This window comes from Podarcis erhardii (genome assembly GCF_964252035.2).
Source record: "Podarcis erhardii genome assembly, chromosome: 14".
NCBI lineage: Eukaryota > Metazoa > Chordata > Lepidosauria > Squamata > Lacertidae > Podarcis > Podarcis erhardii.
Genome location: NC_138503.1, coordinates 19929526 through 19945297, shown reverse-complemented (window position 1 = coordinate 19945297; position 15772 = coordinate 19929526). Strand labels below are relative to the sequence as shown.

Sequence of the window (15772 nt, the reverse complement as noted above, 5' to 3'; positions counted from 1 at the left end):
TCCTCGCCTGCTGAATTCATTGTTTGCCAGCTGTCATTTGTGGATTTATAATTCCCTCTTTGCCATCCATTATTTCCAGTGTTTAAGTAATGCAGGGTTGACAGCCATAAGGTAATGCTACTAGTTAGTTAAATATTAAAATAATGACTTGGGAAGACATGAATTATTGTAAAGTCACATGAAAATAAGGCTCACAAATTGTGCATTTACAAGCCTGAGGCTGCCTGCGGGTCTCTAAGCTGATTTAACAACAGTTCCGTCAACACTTATTTAGGTTGGACTCAGTGTTCTGGAACATGGCAGGAGGGGGAAAACAACAGCAACAAACCACCACTACCCCACTTCTCACCACTGTTTCCAAGGGCCATTGTGCATAATGACTGTACTTAGGGTTGACACTGATCTGTACAAAGCTATGGGTCTTGAAGCAGTGCAGAGCCATAGGAAGGGGGGGTGAAATGCCCCGGGTGTCATCGCTAAGGGGGGTGACATTTGACTCACTGCACGCTGGTGATTCCCAAGCCTACCCCGAGCCGTCGGGGCAAGGGAGGAGCTGTGCTGCTTTGCCTTCATTTTGACAGCTCGGGGTAGGCTTGGGAGTTGCAGGCGGGCAGCACGCCCAGGGGGACATTCAGCTATGAGGGAAGGTAGCAACATCTGGGATATTTGATTTAGAGAAAAGGCAAGAGGTGGCCTGATAGAAGTTTAAAAATTGTGCATGGCATAGAGAAAGTACACAGAGAAAGGTTTTTCTCTCTCACACACACAAACACACAAGAGCTCATGGCCATTCAAAGAAGCTGAATGTTGCAAAATTCAGGACCAATAAAGGAAAGTACTTCTTCATGCAGTGTGTGAACTACGGAACTCCCTCCCCCCAGAGGCAGTGATGACCATCAATTGGACAAATTCATCTAGGAGAAGGCTATCAGTGGTGCTGGCCATTGCGGCTATGCTCTGCTTCCATTGACAGAGGCAGTAATGCTTCTGAATTACCAGTTGCTGAAAAACAAGGGAGGGGAGAGTTCTGTTGCACCCAGGTCCTGTTTCCCATGGGCATCTGGGTGGCCACTGTGAAAACAGGATGCTGGACTAGATGGGCCATTGGCCTGATTCAGCTGGGCTCTGAATGTGCTCTTAACTGTGTGCCGGGATCACACGCAGGAGTAGGGCTATGCATCCAACACCCCCCCCCCGATGTTGTGTGTCCCTGTCACTAGGCCTTCTGCTCTCTTCCCAAGGTTCTGTATGAAGATCAGAAAAGGGAACACTAAGGAAGTAGCTGCTCATACATATGGGTTCCATGGGAGCAGGACATCAGCATTATCAGGTATCCTGTTTTTGTGCTCCATCAGGGCACAGGCAGAAGTAGTATTCTCTACTACTGCTGCTAAACATGAACACCCTACAAACAAGTAAATGTATGAATAGGGTCATTATGTATTCCCACTACCTCACTACCCTCCCCCTGCCATAAACAAACAGACTCTTTCCATTAGTAATGCTCTCAAGCTAACCCCTAGTAGATAAATTTCCCCTTCAGAGAATCTCTGGTCATTACTCTTGCAACTTGTTAAACTTTTATGCTGATTGATTGAGACCTTGGAGGGTTGGCAAATAACAAGGGAAGGAGGGCATCTCTACTGATTACACAAGCCAGAGCTGGGAATGTGCAAACTAGTAAACAAACAAACAACTCATAAAAAGGGGTGCTGCCCTCCGTCCATCAATTTGTCTTTCACACACTTTTCCTCCACTCCTTTGAGTCTCTGCTTAGCACTTTACCACCATATGAACTACTTTTTATCCCTTTCTAATACCTGAGTTTAACCTGAAGCACCTGCAGACGGCATCAAAAGTTCAGATCGAAATGAGAGGAAGATGCTATGTTGACATTGCCAGAGCTCTGGGGGCTTATGATTCTCTAAGGGTGTACAAGCCTACTTGGGAACTTTGATCTTCCCGGATTCCTGGATTCCAAGGGGCAAAGACGGAAGTCCCAGTGGTCACTGGGGCCAAGGGAGGGTGGAGAAGGCAGGTACATCCCTTTGGATTTCCCCAGAGCAGGTTGGAGGGTGTGCCTTTGGAGAATTTGTGAAAAACAACTTCAATATAAACTATCCATATACACTGGAAAACAAATATATAAATTGAAGAGTATTTGTTGGGGATATTCTCTTTCTTTTTGATGTCTTATAATAATTATAGCAATATATTGTGCGCAAGCAGGGGAGGTGGGGGGGGGGGACCGTAATCATTTTTCACCTGCTTCCCACAAAACATGCATCACTTTTCTTTGCAACGTCGACACCATTCTACAGAAGGGTGTTAAACTATTAGCAGGGTGCAGGGAGGAGAAGGAGGAGTTTGGGGAAAGAGGGGATGCGCCCCTGTTGCCAAGGCATCAGAATAAACAGTTCCCCTTGCCCTGATCCTGCCATGCAAGTTGGTTTATAGTGCGTACAGGGATGTTCATTTTGATGCCAGACATCCACACTTCATTACTGTCAGTGGGATGCATGTTCAGGAACACTTCAGATGTGCCTACCCATACACATTCTTCCCGAACTAGTCATGCATAATTATCTCCCATTAGAACTAGATTGGCTTGAGAGACTTGCACCAAAACACACTGACAGTTCCCATCACCATTGTAGCCTGTAGAAACATTAAGACAGGAAGCATCAGCTCAATGATCTGGACAACAAAGAGGTGTTTCCCCCACTGAGATGGTTTCATTTGCTGTCAATGACATTGTCTCATGGGACAAACACAATTGGCCATGTGGCTCCATGCCATCATCAGGTTCACTATGTGTTCCCTGATTGGTTGAAATCACAGAGTAAAGTAGGAAGAAGTCCTAAACATGCACTGAAGAAGCAGTAGCGTATTAGGGTGGTGAATGAGCCTTGCAAATGGGGAAAGGCCATTAAGGTAACAGAGTTGCTTTTGCTGCCTGTATGTCTCCTTCTCCCACCCTCCTCACTGCTACACCATCACCCACTTTTGACATCCCACCTGATTCTTCCAATCCCATGTTGACGTAAAATCGTAAATCAATGTGTGCTACACAGGCCTAGTACAGGAAGGGTAGGGCAATAACCAGCACTTACCCTGCTACAACCTCAGCTGGGAAGAGGTGGGAGAGGTTGGCAGAGAACAAAACAAGGATCAAAGATAATGCAATACATATTGACTGTTCACTTCTGCAGTGTTTTCTTTGGAAAAAAGCATTTTTCAGCATTTTTATTTTTGCAGTGGATGATAAGTCATATGCTAGCTTGTTCAGAGGCTCAATAAGTTAAGCAGACCAGACAGAGTGGCAACATTCCAGCTTTTCATTGGTGACTCACTGGAGTGTGGAGAGGCCAAAGCATGCAGGAAATCCTGCATTCAGTCTGCAGTTTAAAGGATCTGGTAGCCCAGGGGTGGAGGAATATCCAACCTGCAGGCCAGTCTTGTTCAACCAGGGAGTTCAATTTGACCTGAGTGACATCAGCTGATAGGCAGTTAAGGGACCTGCATTTGATGCCTGCAAAATGCAGGCTTCTTTCTCCCCTCATCTCCGAAGCTGGCTGTCAGGCACTTGGGAAACTTGCATGATGGGTTTTGAGAGATGGGTGAGACAACCCTCTTCTCAATCATGTGATGTCATAGGGATGTCTTGTGAAGGATAATCAGGTTGTCCCACTCACCTGTCAAAGATGCCTCACGAGGTGAGGCCAGATGCAGATTGGGCTTCCTGGAGCAAAAAAGACTCCACACCCCTTGGCTGTGAACCTGAAGACTCACTGTCAGTCAGAGTAGGCAATACTGAGATACAGTAGATGGACAGCCTGGTATAAGACTGCTTCATATGTTGAAGCATAGCAGAAGGCACAGGCACAAGCTGTCTCTACACATGTAAAAGTGTTTGTGTGAAGGAGTGTACACTTGTTTACTTACACAGCTCAACGGTTGTCTACACAGACTACATCTGCTGAGCACTTCATGTGAATAACTGCATGTGTGTAGAGCTCAATTAGTGTGGACACAGGTCCAGTGATTGTACACTTGATGAAAGTAATGTGTGAACACCTCTAGAGTGTAGTAGAGTGTAGCATACTCAAGCCTCTGAAAAGAGAGACAGACATAAGTTTCCAAGTAGGAGCAGTCTATTTGAGCAGTGGGAACATGGAATTTCAGCAGCAGCAATCTTTAAGGTCCTGTCCTTAACCATTCCCAACTTACCCCAATGCCAAATTTCCTTATGGATGTGGTGGTGGGGCTTCCCTTGGAGCTTTCCCTGGACACAGAAATCCATATTTACTCTACTGTTCACTACATCTACTCACCAGTCACAGATGATACCCTAATTAGATGTGAATAGAAGGGAGAAAAGGGTGAAGAAAACCTGCCCCAGGTGCCAGCAGGATGTATAATGTCTGAAAGCCAGCTTTGGATATCAAAAAGACCATCAAAAGTAATGTCTTTATTTTTACTTATTAGGGACTAGTGTGAGACCATCAAAACTTCCTATATTTCTCCCGCTCCCATGATAGCTGTGGTGAAACTGCTGTTGCAACATCTTCTGATGGCAGTTCAAACAATTCCCCATCTTGGATTTTCCCTGAAGTTCTCAAGGACCCTCAGAGACAGTGGTAGATTGGCAGCAGTAAAAAGTAGTTTTTGTATCTGATGGCTCACGTAGCCACTGAAAAAGTTCTTTCCAGCTTGGTATGACACATAGACAAGAGGGGCCTTTCATATCATCCCTGAGGAATCTCAATATCCTTCTCCACTCTAGAGAGACAAAAGGGGGTAGTCTCTGGGTGACATGAATTTAACTTAATCTATGAGCAACTTTCCATCTACACATCACAGTTGAAGGCTACTGTCCTCCATTCTGACAGAGCCTTCTAGGGACATTTTAAAACTCTAGCAAGGCCACAGGGAAAAATGAAATAATCAACAGAAACATCTCAGACCCCTTAAGTAACAAGAATATGCACAGCTGAAGACAGCTTGAGAGTTCTGGCTAGATAAGGCCAAGCAACTAAAGAACAAAACTTCAAATTCCTCCACCACTTTAAAAGGACATGTCCTCATTTGCCCTTAAAAGTTGCTTCCTGCAACCATCTTTCACCTCTACAGATAGCTTCTTCAGCCAACTGCTGACCTGTGATTATGCGACTGGCTTGAGTTGGCTCCAAATAGTTGTCCAAAGCAACACATGAAGTTACTGTGATTGTTCCCCTACAGTCAAAATTGTTAGAGGGGTTTTGAAGAAAGCCAAACAATGATTTTGGTACAAGCAATGGATCTTTCTCAAGGAAGGCCTCACACATCCAATGATCATTACCAGATTTCACTTAAGAAGAAATTCACAGCTACTATGTGGGGTTAGGGCTCCTCCTTTGTCCAGTTCATCTGTTGTTCTGCTGCCTCAGAATAAAATACATAACTTTTTTTTTTGAAAATAAGTTGGAACTATCAATATTCTGGCACATCCATTAATTTCTCCTTATGGTAAGAAAGGTACCAGTTGTCCATATAAATGCAGCTGATATTGATTTTTTTATTTATTTTAAAAATCATGCATCTCTAGTCCACGTAATCTCCCTACTGTTGGCATCCCTAAGCCACTCTGGAAAAAAGAAGAGGAAGAAGAAGGGTTCAAAGATGGCTTACATGCATATGTTCATTGCTGGCTGATGGAAGAGTTGCAATGACTTGCACATGTGAAAACTCATCAGCAATTATTTACATGAAACTTTGGTATTGCTACTCATCATCAGCCTGCTTACTAGAATGCCTGAATCAAGTTTTCACCATTATGTGAAAGGAACCATCTTACGGGAAAGAATCCATCTCAGAGATGCACTTACTGTAGCTGTGTGGGACCATAAATCGTCACAATCTTGGTACAATTGACCACCATAACATTTTCACCACATTATCACAATGCTACAATTTGAACCTACCATAACTTGGGAAAAGGTTATGAAATTTTACTTCTAAATGTGATTGGCTGGTTGATGTCCCTAGAACAGGAGAATTGGCTCAATGGTTAGTGACCGTTCCTCCTCAGTGAGATGGCATAGATTAGCTGTCCCCAACCTTGAGTCATCAGGTGCTGTTGGACTACAACTTTAATCATCCCTAGCTAGCATGGTCAATGTTTACTGTTAGTTGTAGTACAACAATAGCTGAGGGTCCAAGGTTGGGCAAATGAAAATTTCCATTCATTCATCATTCTTGAAGACATTATAAGAGCCAAGAAGAACTCCAGAGGGGCCCCTTTGCCTGGCCAGCTAAGAAACCCTCTGAAAGACTCAACAACTGCACTGATTTGAATCTTTGTAAACTACCTTAATGAATTAGCTTGTTTTATCTGCATAAATTAGCTTTATTACTTTACCAGCACAATCTCAGCCCATTGGTGATTAATTACAGCTCTATTTCACTCTGCTTGACAACAGTATCTCCTCACAATGCAGTGCCTTTCAGTGGACTCAGTTCACACATTCAACTGCTAGCCAGCAAGTGTCAAGTTATTAAGTGGTGCATACATGTCTGTGTGGACCAGCTCAAAGGTCAAATAGCATCCGCCACATGACAAATAATTTCATTTCTCCCTACAGCACATGCCATTTGGCTTCTGTAGCAATGATGAGAAAAGACACGTCATTGGGAATTTTATTGATTTGTTTTGCTTTCAAAAGGAAAGACTCCATGCAGCAGTTTAATTAGAAAATAAAGTGTTTATTAAGAAACTAGACATCAAAGACCCCTAGAGTCTCTGTGAAAGGGGATGTTCCCATTTTCATAGCACAAGATGACAGACATGGTATAAGAGAAGAGAAATGATCAGGGGTGGAGGAGTCTCGTTGGTGGGAAATGAGGTAATGATTTACAATAATTAAAATCAGGAACAACTTTTCCCTTAAAACCTGCGACGTAAAGCCACCAATTGCAAGTGCCCAAGGCCTGGATCTCCTACCCATCCTGCCCCACTTTACAGCATTAAGGAACTACCAGAGACTTTTCCACTGCTCAAGTCAGTCCTTCCAAAACTACACGGTGAGAACTGTGTCAAAAGAAATAAACCCGACCGTTCAAGACTAGTGTGAGTTCAGCAGATCCACCCATGGAGTAGGACATCTGTTGACTCTCTGCATCACACCTTGGGAGAAGGCAAGGTCAGAGCAATCAAGCTTCTGCTGGGGGTGTTCAAATTTGGCCAAGTTTCTGCTATGGGTGTGATTGGAAAAAATCAACTGCTGCTGATACAGACACAAAGCAGCCATAACTTCCTGTTGGATCTCTGTGAGAGTCACTGTTCTCAGCCTACCACTCCAAACAGCGACCCACACAAAGCAGGAGTGGTTTCCTCTGCAGGTGTTTAGCTGCTCTCTTTCCACACTTTCAACAAAAATATTTCTTATCTGGTAAAAGATGAAAGTGTGCTTCCAGTTTTAATTCAGTGTACAATAGATCTCAGAAGTATGAGAAACAACCATCAGCCACACTTCCATTTGTCTCATGATCTCTAGTTACAGGTTTGAGAGGTTCTTTCTTTTCTTTTCTTTTGTTCTGCCACTTTCCCTGGGAAAACCCAGCTGAGACAAACATCAATTCACAGAAAACCAAACCGATGTTTGCTCTGATGGGTTTTCCCAGGGAAAGTGGTAGGACAGAAGAAGAACCTCTCAGACTCGTGACTAGGAATTATGGGACAAATGGGAATGTGGACATGCCTTAAGTTGAGCACAGTGAGGAAAAATGTAATGGTGTTCCTGAAAATTTGTAATACCAGCATCAGGACACGTTGAGTTAGCCTCAGATCTGGGTTGAGAAACAACAACAAGCAAGACAAATGGTCCTGTGAATGTAACCCAAACTGGAGATTAGGCCCACATTGTTTCCCAGCATTCTCTGCTTTGACAAAGAGCCTCTCAGAATTAACCACATTTTGGTTGCTTTGTTTCTTATTTAATTCCAACCAAATCCACTCCTCCAGTCTTGAAAAGGAGACAAACGCCTGGCCTGTGTTTACACTGTCATTTCATTAAAACTGCTAGCTTTATATTTGGGCTCCAGTTCACTCGGCTATCTGCGCAAACTGGCAAAAGACGGAATAAAGTGATGCATGGCTTTCGAGAAGTATCCTGAAGAGAAATTTGAAGAGAAAATCCCAGCAGATGCATGAAAGGGCAACGCTAGTGGAATGTCCTCAGCTCTGGTACCTCAAGCTTCAAAATTCTCTCTCTCCCCCCTCTGCCTATGAAGTTACCACCCAGAATGAGCAATTTTGGAAACTACATAATATGGAGAGAGCATTTGAGAAAATTGATGTCTCCATCGCTCATGGGCTGATAAGAGACCTCATGTCCCTCTACCACCTGCTAGAATCCTGCAAACTGTTTAACAGAAGGCCTGCCTGTGTTTAACAGATTTGCATAAGTAAATTTTCTTCAAAGCATGTTCAACCTGGAATATGAAGGGGTGGGAAGAGAACTCTATCTGCTATTGGTCATTTCATAGAACACATACTTACCAGATAGAGGTTTTTTTTATTTAATTAAAAATAAACTCCTGAGGGTGGTATTCAAGGATTGGTTACCCTTCCACTCCCACCATTATGATAAGTTTTGGGGATGCAGTTAAAATGATAAGAAGAAAGGAATGTGTCTACATATAGATATTAATATTGATCCAAGTCCAGAATCAATATTTGTGTTTATGTCAGAGAATAAGCAATGAAATTTTGACTCAGATCCCCCTTTGCTCAGTTTGTATGCCTTGAGCCAACCATTTGGTGTGCACGACAGAATTATAATACATCTCTAACTCGGTGGAAAAGAAATGGGAGGTTATGGCGGTGGAAGGAGGTGTTCAGGAAGGCAAAAGAGACGGTCGGTTTGCAGATTGGGGGTGAAATACACTTGCGTGGCCTTCCACGCTTCTCTTTCTCTGCCCTATTGGCATATCACTGACTGGGATCACCACTCCTCATCCATCCAGTTGTGAAGTCCAGGAGAGCACCGCCTTGCCCTACACCTCCCGCCCCCAGGTAAAGCCATTATACAAGCAGCAGGGAAGAGGCTGGTGTACAAAAAAATGGAACACTGAGATAGCTGAAGAGAGGCTCTAACACACAAAACGCACGCGCACACACAAACAGAAAAATCCTCCTAGGACATTTGTATTTTTTAAAAAAACAAAAACAAAACCCAAACCCCAAGCCACTGGTATCTTTTCCTCCAGGTAGGGTAGCAGAACTTCTCCATCGTCACAAAAAAACCCATCGTTTCTGTGTAACAGCGTGGGGCTAGGTGGATGGAAGGGTGGGGTGGGGACAGAAGTGGGATGGAGGGGGGCTGGCTTTGTTCTTACCAAGGGTCTTCACTCTGTTAAAGCATCTTCTGTACTCCCCATCTTCTCTTCCACAGGGGCATCTCCCATGACCTGGCCACCACCATGAGTGACTGATCTAGCAGGTGGCTTTAACAGAATGTTGTGATGTCACAAGGATTCCAGGTGGGAAGGGCCACGGCTAAAGTTGCTGGACTTCAATTGGTCGGTTTCATTCTTTTTAAATTTTTTTTAAGCAAAGTGCAACTGCTAGGATGACGCCTTCAAGGTTCTTTACTTAAAAAAAAAGAAACTTTTTGTTTTTGTTTTGTTGCTCTGCTTTGCTCTTGTTGTGCCTTGCAGGAAACACCGTGACCAACAGAGGGAAAGAACACAGTGACCAACAGAGGAGAAGAATAACCCTGTGATCTGGTGACAGAAAAATAATAATATACTGTATATAACCCCTTGGTCTTTTTCAGCATGGTGCAGACTGAGGTCCAGTCCCACAAGGCGGCGGCTTTGATCCATATACAGACCGCAGTCTCCCACTGTGTCCCACAGCGATCAAAGGGCACAGTCAACAAACTTGACATCAGAACAATGAAACCTTTCAGGGAGGTTTTTGATTTGATATGTTTTTGTCTTTGTCTTTGTTTTTGCTTTGCACCGTTGTTTGTGGTTTTTTAAAAGCCATGACGTCCTTTGCTGAAATAAACACTGACATCCTCAACATAAATGCCATGATGGTTAAGAGGATTAGAATGTCCAGGAAGGGTTATTGGATTCAACATAATTTCTCTGAAACCTAAAGCAGGGAAAGGGGGAATGGGAGACAAAGGGGGGAGGAAAGAAAACACAGAGAAGAGAGGGGGGGAAAGGGGGGGAAATAAAGCAATCCCACAAAATAAAGATCCAAACTAGAAAAGAACAGAGAGATAGTGACATACATGTAATTGTTTTCAAAAGAACTAAAAGGAATAAAAGTAGCCACCTGGCTGCAGTTGGGGGGTACATCCACGTTGTCTCGTAAACTGCTACCTTCCACCTCCTATCAGATTAAAATTAAAAGCTGCATTGAGCAGGGCACATTCTGAATTAGAGGAGGGAGATAAGCGGCTTGCCTTCTTTACATTCCATTTCTCTGGGTTGCATCCAACAAAATTTTACTCAAGGCAGACCCATTATAATGGACCAAAGTTAACCATTCCTATTAATTTCAACCAGTCTACTCTGAGCAAAACATAATTGGATACAACCCTCCTGCCACACTTTCACTTTAAACCTGCCTTTCTTCCAACATGGAACTCAAGATGGTGTGTATAGGATTCCCTGGGTGTTTTCCAGCTGAGCAAGGACTCATCCTAGACCTGCTTAGTTTCAGCAAAGTGGTGGTGCCATATTTATTTACACATATGCACCATCCTGTTCCCAGGGGTTGGGGTTAAAGGATACCTTTCAACTGGGCTCAGAAACCAGCCTTGAGTAAGCAGCACCACAACACTTATTCAGTGGGACATCTCTGTTTAACACCACCTTCCTTATTTAATTTATTTCTTATTAAATGACCTGAATGCCCCTGAGCTTTCATTGCTTCCCTTTGCTCCACGGTGGCCTACAAGAGCAACCATCTATGTGATCACATTTGGGCAGTGGGGGTACAGAATCATGTTCTCAGAGGGCAACCTGACAACTCGCTCAGAGAGACCCGAAATCCTTGAGGATAGGTCCATGCAGCGATCTAATTCACCCCTTCTGTAGACATGATGTGGACTGCTTGCAGGTTCCCAACATGCCTGCAGTCATAAAATTTAACACGGCAATATGTGGTGACTTTTTGAGTAATCTTTTCCACACTTTGAGTGGGAACAATTACTATGTAAATAAGCAATATGTATTGCACTATTGGTAATAATCTGGAAATGTCCCCACCAGGCTTACAAAGGAGCTACTTTATGTGACCAAGCCTAGCCTTGTAAATAAGTCTACAGATGTGCCTGTCATTTGTTTCACCTGTATGCTATGAAACTTTCGTTTTCTCAGATCATAACCTCTAATTTCATCTACTTACTAAATAGAGTGCACACTTAAACAATCTACAGGTGTCTCTGGTTTATGTCAACTGGAGATGCTGGGACAGAGATGTTGCTGGACTCAACTCCCATCAGCCCCAAGCAGCACAGCCAATATTCAGGGATGATGGAAAAGGCAGCCAAGCAACACTGGGAAGGTCATGTCCTAGAGGTCACCTACGCACTATAGGTAGGTGACTGGCAAATTACTCTCTTTGTTGGTGAACTTGCTCTTAATTTAGCTAGAGTGTTATGGGTTTCTGAATTCTGAATGTTTCAGTAATTGGAGAGCAATATAAAATGACTGTAAAAGTTAGCTAACTTTTACAGCACCTATAATGGACATCTAAATTGAAAACGCAGCTCCAGGTTAAAACAAACAACATTTTATGTTTCATGGCTTGCTGCTAGATCCCTAGAACAGCGGCTGTCTCACTTGGTCCACTACCCTCTTCCGTGCTATAAATTCCTTTCTCAAATGACATAAAGCTCATGTACCTGTCTGAACCTATTTGAAATGTTGGAAGTAATCCCAGAATGGGTAGGGTGGTCCCATCTTTCCCTGCACCAAAGTCTGCTTGGGACAAGGCAGGTGAGGGGAACCATTAGCCCTCCAGATGTTGCTGAACTACAACTCCCATTAAGCATGGCCAATGACCAGGGATGATGGGAGCAACATCTGGAAGGCCCAAGGTCCCATACCCAGTTAGATGGGGAGCAGGTAGAAAAAAATTCTGATGCTTATGGCAGACACTGCTGACTTCTGAAAGAACAGGTAAACTTGATTGGGAAAGGGTTGTAGAGCATTCTTGTAATGCAGAAGTTCCCAGGATCAGTTCCAGGCATCTCCAGTTAGGGCTTGGAGAGACCCCTGTTTGAAACCCTGGAGAGCCACTGCCAGTCAGAGCAGACAGTACTGAGTTTGAAGGACCTGTGGGTCAGACTCAGTGTGAAGCAGCTTCCTAAGATCCTATTGATCCATATTTGGTGGCAAGTAATTTGGCCTTTGCATTGGGGTGGTTGTACCTCTTAGGAGGATGAATTGAGGGCTGAGATGATCCTGCTTCACCTTCACTGTTGGGAGAGATCTACCCAAACATTAGTCAATCATTTTTTAACGGGCAACATCATAACCTGCAGAATTTTTCCTGACTATTATTTGAGCATTTTCACACATGAGATTTCGGTGGCCTTTTACAATTCCTGCACCTGTAACACAAATGTAAAAATTATATTGCCTAAAGAGTTCTGGCAGAGGACATTTTTCTCCCCCTCTTGTAACAGCAGAGCTTTGGGGTTGCTTGTCAATTGGCAATAGGTTCAGAGCAGACAAAAGGAGGAGCTTGTTCACACAAAGCATATATAACAATATGTCCTACGGTAATGACCAATGGGTTAGAAGGCTTCAAAAAGAATTAGAGAAATTCTCTAGAGGGTTGACCAATGGCTATTTCTCATGACAGCCAAATCAAACTTCTATATCCAAAGGCAGTATACCTCTGAATCTCAAGTGTTGGGACATACTTCAGAAAGACACCTCCCTCGAAGGGTGGATATGGGGCTTAGTAAAAAAAAAAAAAATCTTATTGGTTCTCAAGTGAAGGGGAATTACACTTTGTAATCAGGGTAACAATCTCCCTGCACCTTTAATCAATTACAGAAAAAACAGATTATGTCGCTGCACAGTATGCAATAAGGATAATGTGTAATTTGACCCTTAGTCCAATGCAGCAAGGATCTTTTATTTTCATTCAGCATATGTTAGAAGCCCCTGGAAATTGTCCTTTGATTGCTTTGCAACAAAACGTGGTCTCTACATTTCATAAATTGATAATAATGTGTTCACATCCTAAACTTCCCCCTACCCCCTATACTAAAGATCATTTGCAAATGTGCACAATGAAAGCAGGAGGCTGAAAGGTAATTCTAGTACCATGTGTGAAAATGCTCTTACGCTTCCCCTTACAGATTCCTCACAAATCTTCTTACCCAGTTTTGCTTCGTATGGATCAGAAACCAAGATGGCTCTTGCTTGGCTCAAATCATTTTTCATCATATGTGAGATCAGCAATGTTACCAATAAGCTGGAGTTTGGTATAAGTGAATGTTCCCCCACTGCCTACTTAGCTGGCACTCAGAAATCTAAATGTTTCCAGGAGTCACAGCTAGAGAAGCTGGTAAGGGAATCTTTTCCCAGATCTCCGGTGTTTTTAAAGAGGTGTACATGAAACTGTAGGGTTGCTAACTCAGATTAGGGCCAAAGAAGGGTAGGGATTCAAATTGAGGATGATTTGGTTCAGGAAACCTTAGTGAATACTGCATTTTTGTTCTGAATTGATATATCTTCCCACATGGCCACATATAACCTTAAAAAAAGCATAACCCAAAAGGGGATGGGCCTTCCAACAATACAACTAGTTTGGGTCTTCATTTTGCTAAACTTCGTTGAAAACAAAGCTGTCCATGTATTATTGTGTTGTTTAAAATAAACAAGGATTTTTTTCTTCCAAAAGGGGGAAATGGAAGGAAAAGTCCACACCATACCTGAAGGCCCAAAGCTATCCAAACCATAATGAAAATTATGAAAATGTCCAAGCATGTTGGGCAAGGAGAGGGTTTGTTCCTTTCCCTCTTTGCCAGTTGCTGGAGACGACATTCTCGGCAATCATGAAACAGAGGAGAAGCATGAATATGGAAGGCTTTGACGACTGCTGATGGAGACAAAGGACTGAGGTTGGGTTGAGGTTGGTCTACACATCATGAAGTAAATCTTAAACAACAGGAAAGCAGTGGCTGGAAGGGGGAGGCTGGAAGGACAGGTGAAATGATGCTGCTTGTCACAGAGAGATCACTATGCCCCTTGGCCCTAGCTGCTCACCTTCTCAACAGTTCTAACACCTCTTCCCCTGCCTTCTCTGCCCCTGCTCCCACTTTTCCTTTCTGGATTTCCATCTCTCCATTCTTAAATGCAAAGAAAGAGGCACTTCATCTCACTTTATAGAGCAGGGGTGGGGAACTGTTTTGACCCCCAGGGCCATATTCTCTTCTGAACCACTTTCTGGGGCTCACATACCAATGGTACCCTAGTTTAAAAACCACAACAAACCAAAATAGTAGGCTAGTTTCTACACCCACCCACCCCTCTATCCTTCATCTAGACAAGCAAGTGGCATTATGTGAGTTCCAAGACACATTACAGCCAGGTAAAATCACTTGAGGAGGGTGTTAAGCAGTGTGAATCACTGCCAAAACTCAACATCCAGGGCATTGGGAGATGGGTGCCCCTAAACATGGCATCTCCCATGTTTTACGACTGCTGTCAGTTATGGCACCGCTTCATTGCCAGAGAGGTTAGGTTTACCTCAAAGACTTCAGGAAAGAGAAAAGTAGGAATAGCTGCTACCTCCAGTTGCAGTTGTCATCAAGGTCACAAACACACACCCCACACCATTCCTGGAGCACAGCATTACAGACCCACAGGACATTAATTTGCCAAGGGTCTCTCAAATCTGCTGTTCATCTGGGTGGTAGAATTTTGGTGTGGTTAATTAGACTGTGAGAATATAAGAAGACCCTGCTGGATCAGAGCAAATGCCCATCTAGTCCAGCATCGTATTCTCACAGTGAGCAACCAGATGCCAATGGGAAGCCTGAAAGCAGGACCTGAGAACAGCAGCTCTCTCCCCATTTATGCTCACCAGCCACTGGCATTCAGAAGCATACAGCCTCCGACAGTGGAGGTAGAGCATAGCCACCATACTGCTTCAGATTGTAGGTGGTGGGCGCCATTTTGGTATGCTCTCCAATGTAATAACTTCCTGTAACTAACCAACAGTGGGAGAGAGAAAAGCACACAAGAGTTCTAGTCCATCTGGTTTCCTGCTGTGCTACTACTTTTCCGCCTGTTTTTAAAAACCCAGCACACATACACACTTAATGGCTGATGAAGTGGTGCTACTCATTCTACTGTCACAGGATTCTTATAACAATATAATTCCACTGGCTACTGAAATGTATCCACAGTAAATGTGTGCCTGACTGTTATTCCAAAACCCAAGTCTGAAGTGCCATGGAAGGTCTGCTTAGAGCTGTTGGACCAAAAACTGCTTATTTCACACATGCAGTTATCATTTGATGCTGCAGTCAGCCACAGAGACGCAGTCATGTGTGAATGAGCCCCAGAGACTCTGTGTCCACATTAGCTCATTTGCAGCACAAATAGGTAGTTTTTCCTCAATCTGGAATTGTTCGTGCTTATCCTCAATATGCTGCTTTCAATATAGATTGATTCTAGATCCTGCGATCCAAATGGTTACTCGACACACGTTTCAAAACCCTCCCTTTGTTTAGGTCATCCACACCTT

At 43.5% G+C, this 15772-nt stretch overlaps 1 protein-coding gene across 3 annotated transcripts in view; it reads right to left on the bottom strand.

Moving 5' to 3' along the window:
* NTRK3 (neurotrophic receptor tyrosine kinase 3) overlaps positions 1-15772 on the bottom strand; it is a 406873-nt gene that overhangs the window by 102107 nt on the left and 288994 nt on the right. The window contains exon 13 of one of the 3 annotated variants that reach the window (XM_081838858.1): positions 6724-10144. The exons of the other annotated variants lie outside the window; for them this stretch is intronic. Within the exon in view, the coding sequence (XP_081694984.1) occupies positions 10023-10144 (122 nt within the window). The 3' untranslated portion in view covers positions 6724-10022. Of the gene's footprint in view, positions 1-6723; positions 10145-15772 lie in introns of those variants that run through there. 3 annotated transcript variants of the gene reach the window in all.